General features: G+C 34.2%; 2 protein-coding genes across 8 annotated transcripts in view; one reads left to right on the top strand and one right to left on the bottom strand.

Moving 5' to 3' along the window:
• The first annotated feature begins 30 nt into the window (after positions 1 to 30).
• LOC135832150 (probable 28S rRNA (cytosine-C(5))-methyltransferase) lies at positions 31 to 2,806 on the top strand. Of its 4 annotated transcripts, none has more exons than XM_065345195.1 (13): positions 31 to 152; positions 270 to 402; positions 477 to 617; positions 669 to 769; positions 837 to 943; positions 1,014 to 1,169; positions 1,264 to 1,459; positions 1,532 to 1,660; positions 1,730 to 1,829; positions 1,906 to 2,045; positions 2,136 to 2,348; positions 2,422 to 2,534; positions 2,608 to 2,806. In XM_065345195.1, the coding sequence occupies exons 2-13, from the start codon at positions 285 to 287 to the stop codon at positions 2,750 to 2,752; spliced, it is 1,659 nt and encodes a 552-aa protein (XP_065201267.1). In that variant the 5' UTR covers positions 31 to 152; positions 270 to 284; the 3' UTR covers positions 2,753 to 2,806. The 4 variants fall into 4 exon arrangements, with proteins under 4 accessions (XP_065201267.1, XP_065201266.1, XP_065201268.1 ...); XM_065345194.1 differs by having other exon boundaries at positions 97 to 201; XM_065345196.1 differs by lacking the exon at positions 31 to 152 and having other exon boundaries at positions 159 to 402.
• The window catches only part of LOC135832148 (uncharacterized), a 231,847-nt gene continuing 219,795 nt past the window's right edge, over positions 2,788 to 14,839 (bottom strand). For 3 of the 4 annotated variants that reach the window (XM_065345184.1, XM_065345183.1, XM_065345187.1), the window contains 11 exons: positions 11,469 to 11,720; positions 10,832 to 10,986; positions 10,596 to 10,742; positions 10,068 to 10,365; positions 9,750 to 9,956; positions 8,306 to 8,456; positions 7,975 to 8,200; positions 7,421 to 7,550; positions 5,923 to 6,046; positions 4,072 to 4,248; positions 2,788 to 3,980 (listed from right to left, as the gene is read on the bottom strand). In XM_065345184.1, the coding sequence (XP_065201256.1) occupies positions 3,373 to 3,980; positions 4,072 to 4,248; positions 5,923 to 6,046; positions 7,421 to 7,550; positions 7,975 to 8,200; positions 8,306 to 8,456; positions 9,750 to 9,956; positions 10,068 to 10,365; positions 10,596 to 10,742; positions 10,832 to 10,986; positions 11,469 to 11,720 (2,475 nt within the window). In that variant the 3' untranslated portion in view covers positions 2,788 to 3,372. The remainder of the gene's footprint in view (positions 3,981 to 4,071; positions 4,249 to 5,922; positions 6,047 to 7,420; positions 7,551 to 7,974; positions 8,201 to 8,305; positions 8,457 to 9,749; positions 9,957 to 10,067; positions 10,366 to 10,595; positions 10,743 to 10,831; positions 10,987 to 11,468; positions 11,721 to 14,839) is intronic. The other variant, XM_065345185.1, reaches the window with a different exon arrangement.

The raw sequence follows: 14,839 nt of genomic DNA, 5'->3' as shown, positions 1-14,839 counted from the left end.
ATCTTTTGTCTTCAAGTCTTCAACCAATGAAAAATCTTAATTATATCGAACTAAGAAGTAGCGCTATGAGCGCTATATGCTTTTTCCTAAACATTTTTTGGGAACCACTTCTTTGTTTTGGCATTGGAAAATTATTATCAACACGTGTGTGAGTAAGTTTTACTTTTTGTCGTCTGTTCAATTGAATTTTACTAAATTACGGTACATGAATTTTGTTGCGTTGCCATGCTCTGGTGAATTTATCTTATATGTTAAATTACTTTCCTTAGAAATTTTGTTCTAAAATGGGTAGAAAAGCGAAATTCACCGAAGAAGATCGCCCTAAGAAAGGTAAAGGACGAAAGGAAAAGAAGCAAAAGGATCCTGTGGCGCCGTTTCAAGTTGATCATGCGGAGCTTAAAAGTAAGTGATTTTTAATTTTCATTTCCCGACATATTACTCGTCATATTACTAATTGTTTCATGTTGAATATTTAGAAGCTGAAAGTAGCGATAGAAAGTTGAGCCATCGGCAGAAACAAAGAGCTGCTCGTAGGTTGAAAAAGAAGCTGGAATGGAGAGAAAAAAGAAAAGAAATCAAGCTTAGAAAAACAGAAGAGCTGCAGAAGAAAATAAGTAGTGCGTAATAACTGCCTAAATGTCTGTTGGTATGATTTATTAGTAATTTAGTTGCGTGCATACCTTTTCTAGAACCAGTTGCTAAAATGGAAGAAGATGATGTTAGCGATGAAGAAGAAGCAGAAAACAGTAGTGGTGACGAGAATTATGCTGTATGTACATTGTGTTCTTTATCATCCTAGCTTTTTCTTATAATTATTTGACATTATTCTTCATCAGGTTGAAAAATTAGCAGACGTTGATAGTGAAGATGACAACTTCGACGGCGAGAAAGAAGATTTTGATGACTCTGAAAATGACGATGTCGAAGAAAAAGACAAGGAACAGTAAGTAATATTTTCATATCAATATTTTCACATCGTTGAGTAAATGTAAATCATTAATTATTTATTTTAGATCGAATGACATTAGATTGAATATTGCGTCTGAAGATTTGTTGGTGTTTCCCGATGAAAATGTCAATGAAGTAATTTCTATTCCAGAAGTAGAACAGAGAATAAAAGATAATCTATTAGTTTTATCCAATTTCAAAAAATTCAGAGAGCAAAATAGGTTGGTGGATGAACATTTTTTGAAGTGAAAATTTGTTGAATCTATGTAAAGTTCGTATCATTCAATGTTTTTGGTTGATTTTTCTGTTCATTAGGAGCCGGCAAGAATACATTACCCTTTTGAGGAAAGACTTGTGTACATATTTTAGTTACAATGAATTTTTAATGGAAAGACTCATGAACATATTTCCGCTGGATGAAATCATGAGCTTTTTAGAAACTAGCGAAATGCAACGTCCGGTCACTATCAGGACTAATACTTTGAAAATACGACGTAGAGATTTAGCGCAAGTGAGTTTTTATCATTACGTGTTATTTTTTTCAAATCTGTTAATTTATTTACGTATGCGTCAATTTTTCAAGGCACTCATCAACCGTGGCGTAAATGTAGATCCTGTTGGGAAATGGTCCAGTGTTGGACTTGTGGTTTATAACTCACCTGTTCCTATCGGAGCTACTCCGGAATACTTGGCTGGGTTTTATATGCTTCAAGTAAGCTGCTCTAATTTCATTGAGGAAACTTGTTGAAAACAACTCGGTTACATAAAAATTTTCTTATAGGCCGCTTCTAGTTTATTGCCTGTAATTGCTTTAGCACCGAAAGAAAATGAGCGTATATTAGATATGTGCGCTGCTCCAGGAGGAAAAGCTTCCCACATCGGTAATTTTTCAATCTTTTTCAATCTTGTTCTCTTGTATGTTACTTTCGAAGACTAAACGAATGTTTCTGTTTTAAGCTGCTTTAATGAAAAATACTGGCATTTTGTTCGCAAATGACGCTAATAAATCAAGAGTGAATGGTATCGTTGGAAATTTTCATAGATTAGGCATTACAAATTCTGTAATTACATGTTACGACGGGCGCGAATTTCCACAAGCAAGTTTATTTTGACACTTATCTTCAATTTAATTGTCTGTTGATCTGTGTCTGTAATGATATTGACGGATTTTTCCCACGTTTGACTAGGTTATGAAAGGATTTGACCGAATATTGGTAGACGCTCCTTGCACTGGTACAGGAGTTATATCTAAAGATCCAAGCGTGAAAACCAGTAAAGATGAGAAAGATGTCCAGAAATGTTTTACGTTACAACGCGAATTGCTCCTTGCTGCGATTGATTGCTTGAATTATCGTTCAACCACTGGTGGCTATCTAGTTTATTCTACGTGTTCCATATTGGTAAGCTACATACTACTAAATTTCATTTTATCCAACACGAAAGATTGGTGATTCATCTTAAAGTTGCTTTTAGCCTGAAGAAAACGAAGCTGTGGTCAACTACGCATTGAAAAAACGAGACGTGAAATTAGTTCCAACAGGTTTAGATTTCGGTACCGAAGGTTTTGTGAAATATCGCCAATATAGGTAAATTTTTGAAATACTTGATTTACGTAGAAATGTAGAAGAGACAGAACTTTATCCATCATTTTCTGCACAGGTTTCATCCAACGCTGAATTTAACGAGACGATTTTACCCACATGCTCATAATATGGATGGATTTTTCGTCGCTAAATTTAAGAAGTTTTCCGATGTTATTCCATCGTCTAAGAATAATGAAGAAGATGATATATCGCAGATTTAATTTTACATTATTGTTTGAAATTAAAAAAATAAATGTTACGTTTTTATTTTTTAATTAATAAAATTTATTTCATAATGAACATCAACTAAACCACATCACATAATCAAATGCAAAAATATTATTTATGATAAGTAATAGTAATTTTTTTTTAAAAAATGGTACAAAATTTCAAAAAAAAAAACTATAAAAAAGAAGAGAAAAAAACACGATCGCGGTTTTTTCTGTGTGAAATTTTTTTGCAGTAGAAAAAACGCTACTTTATTCGCTCTCGCTAGTAGCTCGAGTTATTAATTGCGCGTTTTCTTCCCACTTCTGGATAAAACATGTTATTCAACTAGTAATATAAAACAATTTTCGACGATTTTTAGCTCGGTACTTCCCTCGCTATGCTCGGGAAATACGTAAACCTCAAAATTCGTCGAAAATCACTTTATTTTACTTGTCAAATGAAATACCATTATTTTCACGATAAAAAGTATAAAGAGATTGAATCTCATTTCATAAATGTAATTTCAAGAGGAAATTCACACGTAGGTATGTACGTAAATAGAACGCTTATAACGAATTATAAATACATATAAAAATCACACAAGAATAAAAATAGCGAAATCACATTAATTTTATGATAATTTGGAATTAGTTGGGGTAATTCTAGCACTGTTGGTAGTACTTTTGAAACTGTATTTGCGCGTTTTATTCGGGCTAGGAGATCGATTCAATAAATAGTCCAAATCTTGCGATATACGATCTAGAACATCGGCTTTTTGTGGGTTTTCAGCGTCGGTGGAGAAAGATTCGCATTTATGAATTTCGCACAATTTTTGAGCGGTATTATCGACACATATTTCGCCTATTGTATTTGTGGTGAATTTAACTTCGTTTAGTTCAACTATGTGACCTGGACAAGGTTCAACATCCACGCTGCAAATTACTACTGTAGAGGAATTATCATTCCCTGCTAAAGCACCGTTTACAGTATTTTTCACCACACCTAATTCGACGCAAACTCGAGTAGTCAAAATTTCCGGATGATTTTGGTGTAATGGTGAACAGTATACAGGATTTTTAGAACAACTTGAAGATATGTAGTTGTCATGTGTCGCCGGCCACAAAATATCCGATTGATGTTTTACTTCTATCGAGCATTCTTCAGTCGAATTAGCTTCTGATGAAATCGCTATTTGTTCTTGATTCCCAGTAGATGCTGGTTCTTCATTTTCAGCACAGCCTAAAAAGCAGAAGTAAAAACCAGATCAACAAATCGAACAGGTTATTTTTTCTAATGGGTTCACTTAGTAGGTAAGAAGGCAGGTAGGTACCTGTCACTAAATCGTGATGAAAAACGACGGATTTTTTTCGCTTTGGTACAGAAGTTATGTCTTCCTCTTCTTTACTCGTTGGATAGGTTTCTAGGTAAATATTTTCACATCTTGAATCTGAATGAATAGATGGCGATGATTCAGTTTCATACGTCACATTGTTTCGTAATATACCTGCTGCAATGTTGAATAAGATATTTTAACGTTCCACACTATATTAATCAATAGATGGATAGGTAGTGCCCATAAATTTACAGTTGATAATGATAAAATAAAAAAGTTTTCAAGGATCTACTGCTAGCCCTTAAAAGGCACACTGGGGTGAATTTCACCCCACCGGTTTTTCGTTGCGTTACGCTGGAAGGAAAGAGTGCTCAGGTGGTAACGACTATTGGTACATGTGTGTGTCTGTGTATGTCTTGCGCTTCCATTCCGCTGTTGAGCATATTGCATACTTTTTTATTTTAAGGGGCAGAATTTTTTAAGATGAGTGAAATAAAAATTATTTTGAATGTTTGCATTTTTTTTGCCCCTTAAATGAGAAAGATAGGCAAGTTGTTGTATATAAATTGGTAGAGCATGGATACATAAATATTTACCAGGTGGTAGTTTCATTCCAGCCGCTTTCGATTGGCCACAAAAAATTGTCAAAAAATATGAAAAAAATTGAATTTTTTCAAAAAATTCTGCCCCTTAAAATACGAAAGTAGGCAATGAGTCAAACATGTCAAATGAAAGGGTGAACATTTACGCACATGTATCAGGGAGCTATAATATCATGTGACTCGTCAGTATAGCGCAGGAAATTCTTGAAAAAATATCAATTTTTTATAGTGACATTAAAGGGCTAGAATAGGTTCCACGGTTTTGAATTAGACAGTTTTGATTTATGAAAACCTTCACCACATATCATGATATACTTATATATACTGTCTTATAGTACATTGCGAGATCCGTCTCAAAAAATGAAAAAATTTCGAAAAATGCTATAAAAACTCAAATAATAGGTAACCGTAACCCTACAACTTCATTCGAACGCATGTTGCAGTGTGTAAACAGTGCCTTTCTATGCATTGCCGCCATCAATTTCGCGATCCGCATAAACCGACATCCATCAACGGTTCAAACGTGATTTGGGGGGTGGATCTCGCAACATGCGTTGTTTATCTATTTTCAAAAATTGTATATTATAAGTAAGTATATAAATAGTAGATATTGCGAGGGTCCCCCGGATCTCGCGAGTACCGTGGCATATGAGAAAACTTGCGAGATCTGGCAAAAGGATCTCAGGATCTCGCAATGTCGGATTTTATATAAAACGGATCTCGTAATGTATACTTTATTACGAAGAACAATTTATTATTATTGTGCTGCCTTGTCGAGTTGTCGAAATATTTAAAAAGTGGAAAGGGGTTGGTTTTACATATATACTTAGGTTTAGGTACGGTATACCTATTGAAAAACAGCCCATCTAGAAATAATGTTAGCAAATCGTTGAACAATTTGTTTTTCACCAGTGGTATCAGTAGCGTAACTCGACACCCCTTCGGGGGGGAGAGGGGGTTTAAATCAAAATACAAGATATTATATTTTAAAAAAGTGTATTTTTACGCGACGGCAAATTTCATTTTTTCAGGGTGTCGGGGGGGGGGGGGGGGGGGGGGTGGGGGTTGTCCCCCCCCCCGTATTTACGCCACTGAGTGGTATGGACGTTGAAGAACATTTAGATGCGTAAATTCTTCAAACTTATTTATAGGTAGCATAATTAATAAGCGTTGTCCTTTTTAAAAGTTCTAATAATAGACGTCTTATGAACCACGAAAATTCGTTGCATAAATAATATGTACTTACATTGAACTGGAATCACTTGAAGTTCCGGCGAATATTTTGCATCCTGGTTTCTCAAACTTGGAAATATTTTCCCGTAAAATGATATTTCATTTTTAGGGCTGTAAAATAAAACTATCACAAATCCCTGAAACAAGAAAATCATAATCTTCATGTTGAAATATGTCAATTTCTCTTAAATATGTACCTATGTAGGTAGACACTTGTAATTAAAATGTAGTAAAAAGTAATATTCTTGCGTTAATACGCACGTAAAATAGATATTTTGTGGAATGTAGCTAGGTACCAAAAATGGTTTTTGAATTTGTACAGACAATAACTCGAGTAACAATTGAACAAACAAGCTAAAATTTTCAGGAATTCCAAAAGGATTTTTAAAAAAATATCCGTTGGTATATTATTTTAAATAATTTTCACGGAAGGAATAGAAGATCGACTTTTCCAACGCGGATAAATGTGAAATTGTGATGATTTTTTAAAAAATATACCTTGTAGGTATACCTATATTTTTCTTAATTAGATCAATTTGGAATGAATTTCAGATTCTTTGATTCTGATTTTAACATTTTCTGACGCCATTGAGGAGAAATTTTCACTCTAAAACTTCTCAATCATCCAACTGGTCGATTTTCAGAATGAAAATTTCAATTGGTGGTACCGTATAGAGTTGATGATATTATTGATATTCCAGAATAAAATCGAGAATTATACATAGGGAAGAAAAGCCACAAAATTTGAAAATATTGGTGAGTATTCGTAGAATCTTTCCAACTTGGTTTAGTTCAATTCCGAAAAACTAGCCCGAAATAATAATAAGCAACTCATCCGATATAAAAGCCCGGTTCAAAAATAAATACCCGAATAGCTAAAAACATAGTAGGTATACCTAAGATGGCACTTAATGCAGTGCCTAATAAGGAAAACGAAAGCGCGCAGTAATTCATTATTCTATTCACTTGTTTCAACGCGAATCGAGCAAATTAAAAAATTCTCACTGACGCGTGAGCAAAGTCAGTCTCAAAAAAATCTTTGGTTTTAATTGAAATTTCATCATTACAGTTAGTAAGTATGCAAAAACTGGTGTAAATTTCTTCACGCCGCCAACCACTTAAGAAATAAAAATCAAGTTTAATTATTTCTGTTGCGGGATTTTGATGAAAAGAAATTTCTTAATACTTTCCACTCGTTGCGTTAATATAATGACGTCTTAGTTAAATTTACCACCCTAAGAAAAAGACAATTTAAAGTTCAACTAATGAGAAGATATTAGTTTACGAAAAATTATACCTACTAATAACGACTCTTTCGAGAGAGAGAGAAAAAAAGAGGGAAGCAACGACCCTACGAAAAAGTTGACTTCAGAACGCGCGCGCGTCGGAAAACTTTTAATGTTTTTTACTTGTAGGTACCTAATAAGATTTTCGCGTTAACGACAAACTACGTAGTCATCTCGTTCGCGGGTAGGTACTTAAGTAATCTGGTTTAACACATTCCTACTCACCAATAATGCACATGATGAGCCAAAAACAGTTTGAGTTGTTGAGTTTTTTGAATTTACGAAAAAAATACTTGATATGGTCATAACAACGGCGCTTATAAAAATCAGCAACGTGTACAGTAAAAAAATCATCCTGAAAATGAACAAAAACATAATAGTTAGGTAGGTATAATTGTCAACATCTGCCTAATTTGGAACATCAAGTACCTAGGTAGTAGGTACCTATTTATCATAAATATCGTATTCGCAATTATGTAAACAATAATTAATTGACAAAAATCGATAGTATGGTATTTTTAAATTTATTGTCCTCAAATTTTTAAGAACATCTGCATTTTCGAGGTTCGCTATCGGAATCTAGGAGTAGGAATATAAGTATATTATTTTTGCGCACATTATTCTTTCATTGTATTAGTTCGCAATTCTCCAACGTGGACGTTTTATTTTATATACTCACTGGTATGTGTCTACGTGAATGTACATGTATTCGACAAAAATAATGTAGAATAATACGAGATACTAAGCACTTATACTTTTACGACATATACAAAACGTACCGTTGCAATATAGTTGTTCTTCGCTCCACTTTAGTAGAATTCCACAAACAGAATAATTTTTTCATAACGCTGTAATATAAAAATAAAAACAATAGCAGCAAAAATAAACCGACGATAAAATGAATATAAAACAACAGCGATCCTTTGCATAGCCACCAACACGTTAGCTTTTCGTTGGTTATTCTGCGACTTAACGGCGCGTATACCATTAACAGCATAGGGGAGACTGAAACAGTATAATGACGTAAAATAGATGCGTTAATAATCTTGCAAGAAATTCACACGCCTAACCGTTAAGTAAGTTTAAGTATAAGGATAACTGGCGTTTTACCTGTCACCACAGATATTGCCGAAACTTTTATGTTGGGTATTTTTTTCAATGATATGATATCTACGTACGTCACTATCAATACGCTAATATGAGATGAAATTGAAGCAAAAAGGAACATTTGAAGACCGGATAGTATGTAAGGAAACATATCCTAAAAGTAAAATAAAATTACTTTTTGAAGAGTTGAACTTCTTCGAGAGTGAATAGTGAAACGAAAGAAATAATAATAATACCTAATAATAAAAAAAAAATGCCACGAAGTTTTATTTTACCAAACTGTTTTTAATTTAATCAATTGAATTCACCTTCTTTTCATGAAAGAATCTTTAAAGTTCCTTTTACACTATTTCACAACGAATCACAAATGCGTGAAAATCATGAAGTTCCCTTCCTCCTTCCCAAGGTTAGATTGGAAATTGACCATCGAAGGGAACTTATGAAACATTTTTGCGAAATCAGAGGACCCAGTTTGAAGACAATCTGCCATAAATACAGCATTTTATTTTTTTCCCACAGAACTGCCAAAATACCGAAAATTTATAATAACTACCTACATAGGTAGGTACATATCTCAAGGCGGGTTGAACTCGGAGAAAATCTGTCCTCGAAGTTTTAAGGAAACGTATGGATAAGAGACAAAAATTCAGCCATAATTGACACTGAAAAGCTCAAAACTGAATTTTAGATGTGAAATGCTTCACTTTTCATGATACGAGTAGGTACCTACGTACATATTGAAAGCTACCGTGTGAAAATTTTGATAAAAAAATCACGTCGAAGACAGTTTTTTTACCCTCTTTTCAGAAAACTAATTTCGAAAATGGAATTTTGATCCACGAGTAGAAGGGAGCAAGCTTCACTAATTTTGATCAAGATTCAGAAAGAATTTTTTAAGTATGTACCCAAAGTAAGTAAAGTGGCATTTTGATTTGTGATTTATTCGAAGAGACTGAGTTAGAATATTGACTTATTTTTTGATCTGATTTCTCTGAAAACGTTACTAATTTCCTTGAGAATGATCAAAGTCAAAACATTATAAATAGGTAGGTACCTAATTGAAAAAGCGTGTGTGGTGCGTGGTTTGTGAGAGCATATTGAGTTCTGACATTTACCTACTTATGTTTCCCACACGGTTTCTCAGTGCCCTTCCCACCTCCTCCTCGCCAATTCGCAATTAGAAAAAAAATGGCGCGACAAATAGATTCCTACATTTTCTACTATAGGTACGTAATTTGATATTGCTGAGATCTGGGTCCATCGGTTGACGGGGTCTATTTATTTTTTGGATTCGATTCTCCAATGTTCCCAAGTCTCGCCTTTTTTTTTTTTTTTTTTTTTAAAGAGGGATGGAGCTATGGTATTTGACTCAAAATATACATTTTATGCTAGTTTGCAAGCCGGTTTCTTTCGTTTCATTCTAAATAATTGTTCGATTTCAACTTACAGGCGAAGGATCTCCGGAACCATACAAAAATAACAACATAGTTGTGGCAGTTGAAAAACATATTTGAATTTTCAAATATAACAAACAGGAACGCGTTTTCAACCATCTACATAGTAATACTAAAAATGATATCATACACTGAATGAAGCAGCATACGCAACCGATTATCACAACGATATGATATTTTCGGTCTATTTCGCTATTAATCTAAAATCACAGTATTACGTATGAGTATACTCGAATGCAAACAATTCTCATTCAAAGAATGTATTTTACTTTGTAATGTAGGTACGTATCGACACCTATTTATATACTTACACTTGGTAACTCGGCAATAAAAATGCCAAAAAGGCCTCCATGATTACATGAACAGCGTAACGCACGTGTAGGTAATGATATGCCTTTGCATGAATCCAAACTCCAGCCTTGCCCAAAACTCGAAACAGTCCCGCAACGGACATCCCAGTTCGTTGACAGTTTATCATGCAATGGTAACTTGAAATCAACGTGTACTTGAATCCAGCTGGAATTTGCATCTCGTTTTTTTCGGATCGACTTTTTCGATAATACGTGAATAATAGGAGTATTCAATTTATACAGCAATTGTTTATCGTTTCTGAAAATACGTGATTAATTTTTAATTTGATTTATAGCGTACCAACCATCTATTCTATGGATATAGGTAGGTATATAGCTATAAACGTAAGAAGTAAGAGTTAGTTACACAAAAATGATTATCGTAAGAACCTAGGTTATCAGATAGTTGTGTTGCCTATTTACCAAACTGAAGCAGCAAATGGCCAAAAAAGGATCAACTTCTACGTAAAAGTGGTTCAGTATAATTACCTACGATTAGACACATACGGTGGCAGCAAGATACGAGATAAATTTTTATATATCATTATACCAAGCTTTATGGATTCATTCTGCATATTTCGAAATGTCGAACCTTCGGTATTTACGGTTACGTTAGAATACAAAGTCACAACTGGCCTAAAATGGAAATCATAGTTTACGTATTTTGATAAAACAATCGTAATAACCTCAATAATCTAACCAATTTTTTTCAATTAACCACTTACTTTTGATTTGTTGACACGTGAAATTCAAACGACTTGAAACGACTGAAATTCGAATGTGAAGTGTGTTGCTGCCGAACTGCTTGTAACCTTTGGCCATTGCTAAACGTCCACCACGATGACCATTCGTCAATTATGCATGACAAGGAAAATATCGCCTATAATAACAAAATATATAATAGCTATCGTATTCAAATTTAAAAAAAAAACAACGTTGGCATCAAAACGAACAGTTTTTTTTTTTTTTTTTTGAGAAAATTCATGTTGTTGGAAAAGTAAGATTAGTTCGCTATAGGTAGGTCAATTTTATGTCTGATTTATCGACTTCAAAAATGAAATGTAGTAAATTCGTCAAGAGGTCAAATAAATTCCAAAAATATCTGAAATAGGTACGCACGAAATGAAGAATCGTAAGGTAAGTATAATTTTATAATGAAAAATATCATTCTAAAGTTCGAATGAAAAACTTATCGATTTGGTTTTCCTTCTTGTTTCAGTTTTTTTCCTTTTTGCAGAAAAATCGTTTTCTTTCCACCCATTTAAACTCATTTTTCCTCTATCGTCGAATATTTCTTCAGATTTTTCGAATACCCGCGATACCTATTAACTTGAAATAGGTACGAAGGTACCTGAAACTCACCTTATGATTCAGTATCGACGTGCTATCTTGCAATAAAATATCGATGATACCGAAAAAATACGGCGTCGAGTTTTGAAAGTCTTGAATATTTTGCGTTTTTAATAAAAAATCATGCGTTGTTCTTAACAAATCGACAACCGTTTCACCTTCCCCCGGTAACAGTTTTTGGACTAGAAATAATTGCCAAACTGCTTTCAAAGTATCTGTTGCGTTCACCGTGTCAGTCTGATAACCGTAAGTTAATTTACGAAACTGTAACACATTAAATTAACACAAAAAACAATATTTATGTATACTTTACTTACTAAGGGGTAAAAAAAATCGCATCGCAGGTAAAAAAAAAAAACTCGAAAAAAATACTTGACAAGAGTAAACACGAGTACGTGTAAATGACACCGACAAACTCGTATGGTTTTTTAAATAACTTCTAACGAGACCAATGAGAGTAAAGTTACGTAGAGGTAACGAACTAACAAATAGGTATCGCTGAATACATCGTTAAAAGCATCGCGTAGGAGGACTAATAAGGACGAAATTCTGAATTAACGACACAGACGATTGGCTTGAATGAACAAGGTATGAATTTTAGTAATGTGGGTAGGTGTTAAGGTAGGTCGAAATTTGCTAATGGAAGAGGGTGATTGTAGGAGATTATCGTCATCCAAAAGGTTGTCAGATGACGTATAGAGAACTACGCAGATCAAAAGCACGAGTCTCTTGAAGTTGATCCTAAAATAAGTATGTTCCTTGACGTTGCCCTTCATGTTTTCAAATTAAATAATTTTCAAAATTAAAAAAAAATAAATCTTTTGAAAAAAATTGATTAAAATCGGCAGTACCTTTATGTACCTACATAGGTGTTTTTACTAGAAAAAGACCATATACGCCAATTTTCAATGATTTGTTGTATTGTTGGTTAATTTTTTTCAGGACTTCAAACCCGAACGTTTTCGGGTACGGGTATCGGGTACGGGTACAGATTTATTTCTCAGAGAATCGGGTACGGGTATGAAAATTTTAAACGTTCGGGTACAGGTACGGGTTCGGGTATTTTAGGTGAAATACCCGAATTGTACCCGATCTATCGGGTATTTTCGGGTATTTGGGTTCAAAATAGTCTCTATCGGGTACGGGTACAGGTTCGGGTATTCCTCATTTCATTTTTCGGGTACGGGTATGGGTTCGGGTACAGAAATTGTTGGATTTTTGTTCGGGTATTCGGGTATTCGGGTACGGGTACGGGTACGGGTTTGAAGCCCTGATTTTTTTTAATACTGTACCTAATAAATACATTTTCAAATGGATACCTATAGGTATCCATTTGAAAATGTTTTAGGTGTACATTTAGATGAAGAATGAACGTGTCGTAGGTAAAGCTTTCATTCTAACATATTATCGACCTCTATCGCAGCCTCATTACTCTACTTAGTGCCTACTCCATGCCCTTGAGCTTGTCGCAGCGAAACAACAGGCATTGACCTGTCACATAATGTTACTATACTAAATATGACACTCGAACCACCACAAGTGTGATGTGAGGTATGTCTATGTACAGTGTGGACAAAAATATCATGAACCCCTAATAAAGTTTTTTATTGAAAATATATGTAGGTGGGCAACGCGAAATAGCTTATGCATATGATTGGTGGAATGTTATCACCTCAGCCTAACGACCAATCATGAGTTATCATTATCATCATTCACTGTGATCAGGGACTGAAAGCTTCAAAATGAAACTTGGCTTTCGGCTTCTAACTTCCAAAAGAAAAAACTGAAACTTTTGGCTTTAGCAATTAATTCGGTTAGCTTTTGGCTAGCTTTCGGCTTTTCTAAAAGCTGAAAACTGAAATTTTGAATGAAAAATAACTAAGGCCATATTCATAGATGTTACATGTTACTTATGGATCACTTGGATTAATGGTGAATTTTGATTCAATTTTTCTCGTAAACGAATAAAAATTTCATATTCATATTTTTAAAATGATAAATTTGATACTTCGTTAATTGAAAAAATTTCAAAAAATTCAGTTAGTAGAAATATATGTAATAGTAACCAAAACCATAAAAAAAAGCTTGGTAAAAAACCGTATATGAAATGAAACTTCTAGCTGGCTTTTGGCTTTCAACTTTCGGCTAGCTTTCAGTCCCTGACTGTGATCAATCGAAACATTTTGGCAAAAAACTTTTTTGGGTGTTCGCGATGTTTCTGTCCACCCGATACCATTTTTTTACTGCTGTCGTCTCATTTTCCTTACCAATCCATTATAGGCAACCATAAGCGCACAAACGTTCGATGAAGTGCGTTTTTTTTTTTTTTTTTTTTTTTTGTTGGTAATTGAATCAGCCAACTTGTACAGGGTGTTCCGGCTCGACAGTACCCCCTTATAACCAGTAACTGTACTACCCATTGTGAGTTGATGTATGTATGTTTGCCTACCCTCCAGGCCGCAGGGGCAAAGTTATGGACTTTGAAAAAAAAACTTTTTTCGATTTCGTTCAAAATTTTTCGTCATGCGTCACTCGAAACCCGTTCTAGATAGAAAGTTGCACTCGGCGGCGTTGGATCGCAAATTTTGTGTAGAATTTTTTAATGTGGTCGATGACCTTTGTGGAAGCGAAGGGGAGTCTGTACGAGTCAATATAATTGAAAAAACATGACCAAAAGTGGTCACATTTTTTAGTTTTTGTTAAATATCACAAAATTTTTTCCTCTTAAGCTATGATTTTTATTAACAACATAAGACGAGAAAAGTCCGAGCTTTTCAACGCCGCAAACCACAGCCTTCTATCTCGATTAGTTACGGAGTCATAATGTTTTAAAAGCAGCAAAAAAATCAAGCAAAAAAAATCAAATTTTTTAATTTTTTTTGCAATCATTGTCAGCAGCCGTTAAAATTCAATTGAGCAACTGTGGCCTAGTCGCGGACCTTCCTCTACGTTAAAACGAATTTATAATGATTTTTTTATATTAAAAAATAATTGCAAAAAAAATCAAAAAATTTGATTTTTTTTGCTTGATTTTTTTGCTGCTTTTAAAACATTATGACTCCGTAACTAATCGAGATAGAAGGCTGTGGTTTGCAGCGTTGAAAAGCTCGGACTTTTCTCGTCTTATGTTGTTAATAAAAATCATAGCTTAAGAGGAAACAATTTTGTGATATTTAACAAAAACTAAAAAATGTGACCACTTTTGGTCATGTTTTTTCAATTATATTGACTCGTACAGACTCCCCTTCGCTTCCACAAAGGTCATCGACCACATTAAAAAATTCTACACAAAATTTGCGATCCAACGCCGCCGAGTGCAACTTTCTATCTAGAACGGGTTTCGAGTGACGCATGACGAAAAATTTTGAACGAAATCGAAAAAA

This window comes from Planococcus citri, chromosome 1, assembly GCF_950023065.1.
Source record: "Planococcus citri chromosome 1, ihPlaCitr1.1, whole genome shotgun sequence".
NCBI lineage: Eukaryota > Metazoa > Arthropoda > Insecta > Hemiptera > Pseudococcidae > Planococcus > Planococcus citri.
This window is presented reverse-complemented; position numbering and strand designations above follow the sequence as displayed.

What these genes read in the sequence shown, in the direction of transcription:
- LOC135832150 (XM_065345195.1), top strand. Translation starts at nt 285, where the DNA reads ATGGGTAGAAAAGCGAAATTCACCGAAGAAGATCGCCCTAAGAAAGGT. An exon ending in TGATCATGCGGAGCTTAAAA is followed by an intron (nt 403 to 476) that starts GTAAGTGATTTT and finishes TTGAATATTTAG; the next exon opens with AAGCTGAAAGTAGCGATAGA. An exon ending in AGGAAAAGCTTCCCACATCG is followed by an intron (nt 1,830 to 1,905) that starts GTAATTTTTCAA and finishes TTCTGTTTTAAG; the next exon opens with CTGCTTTAATGAAAAATACT.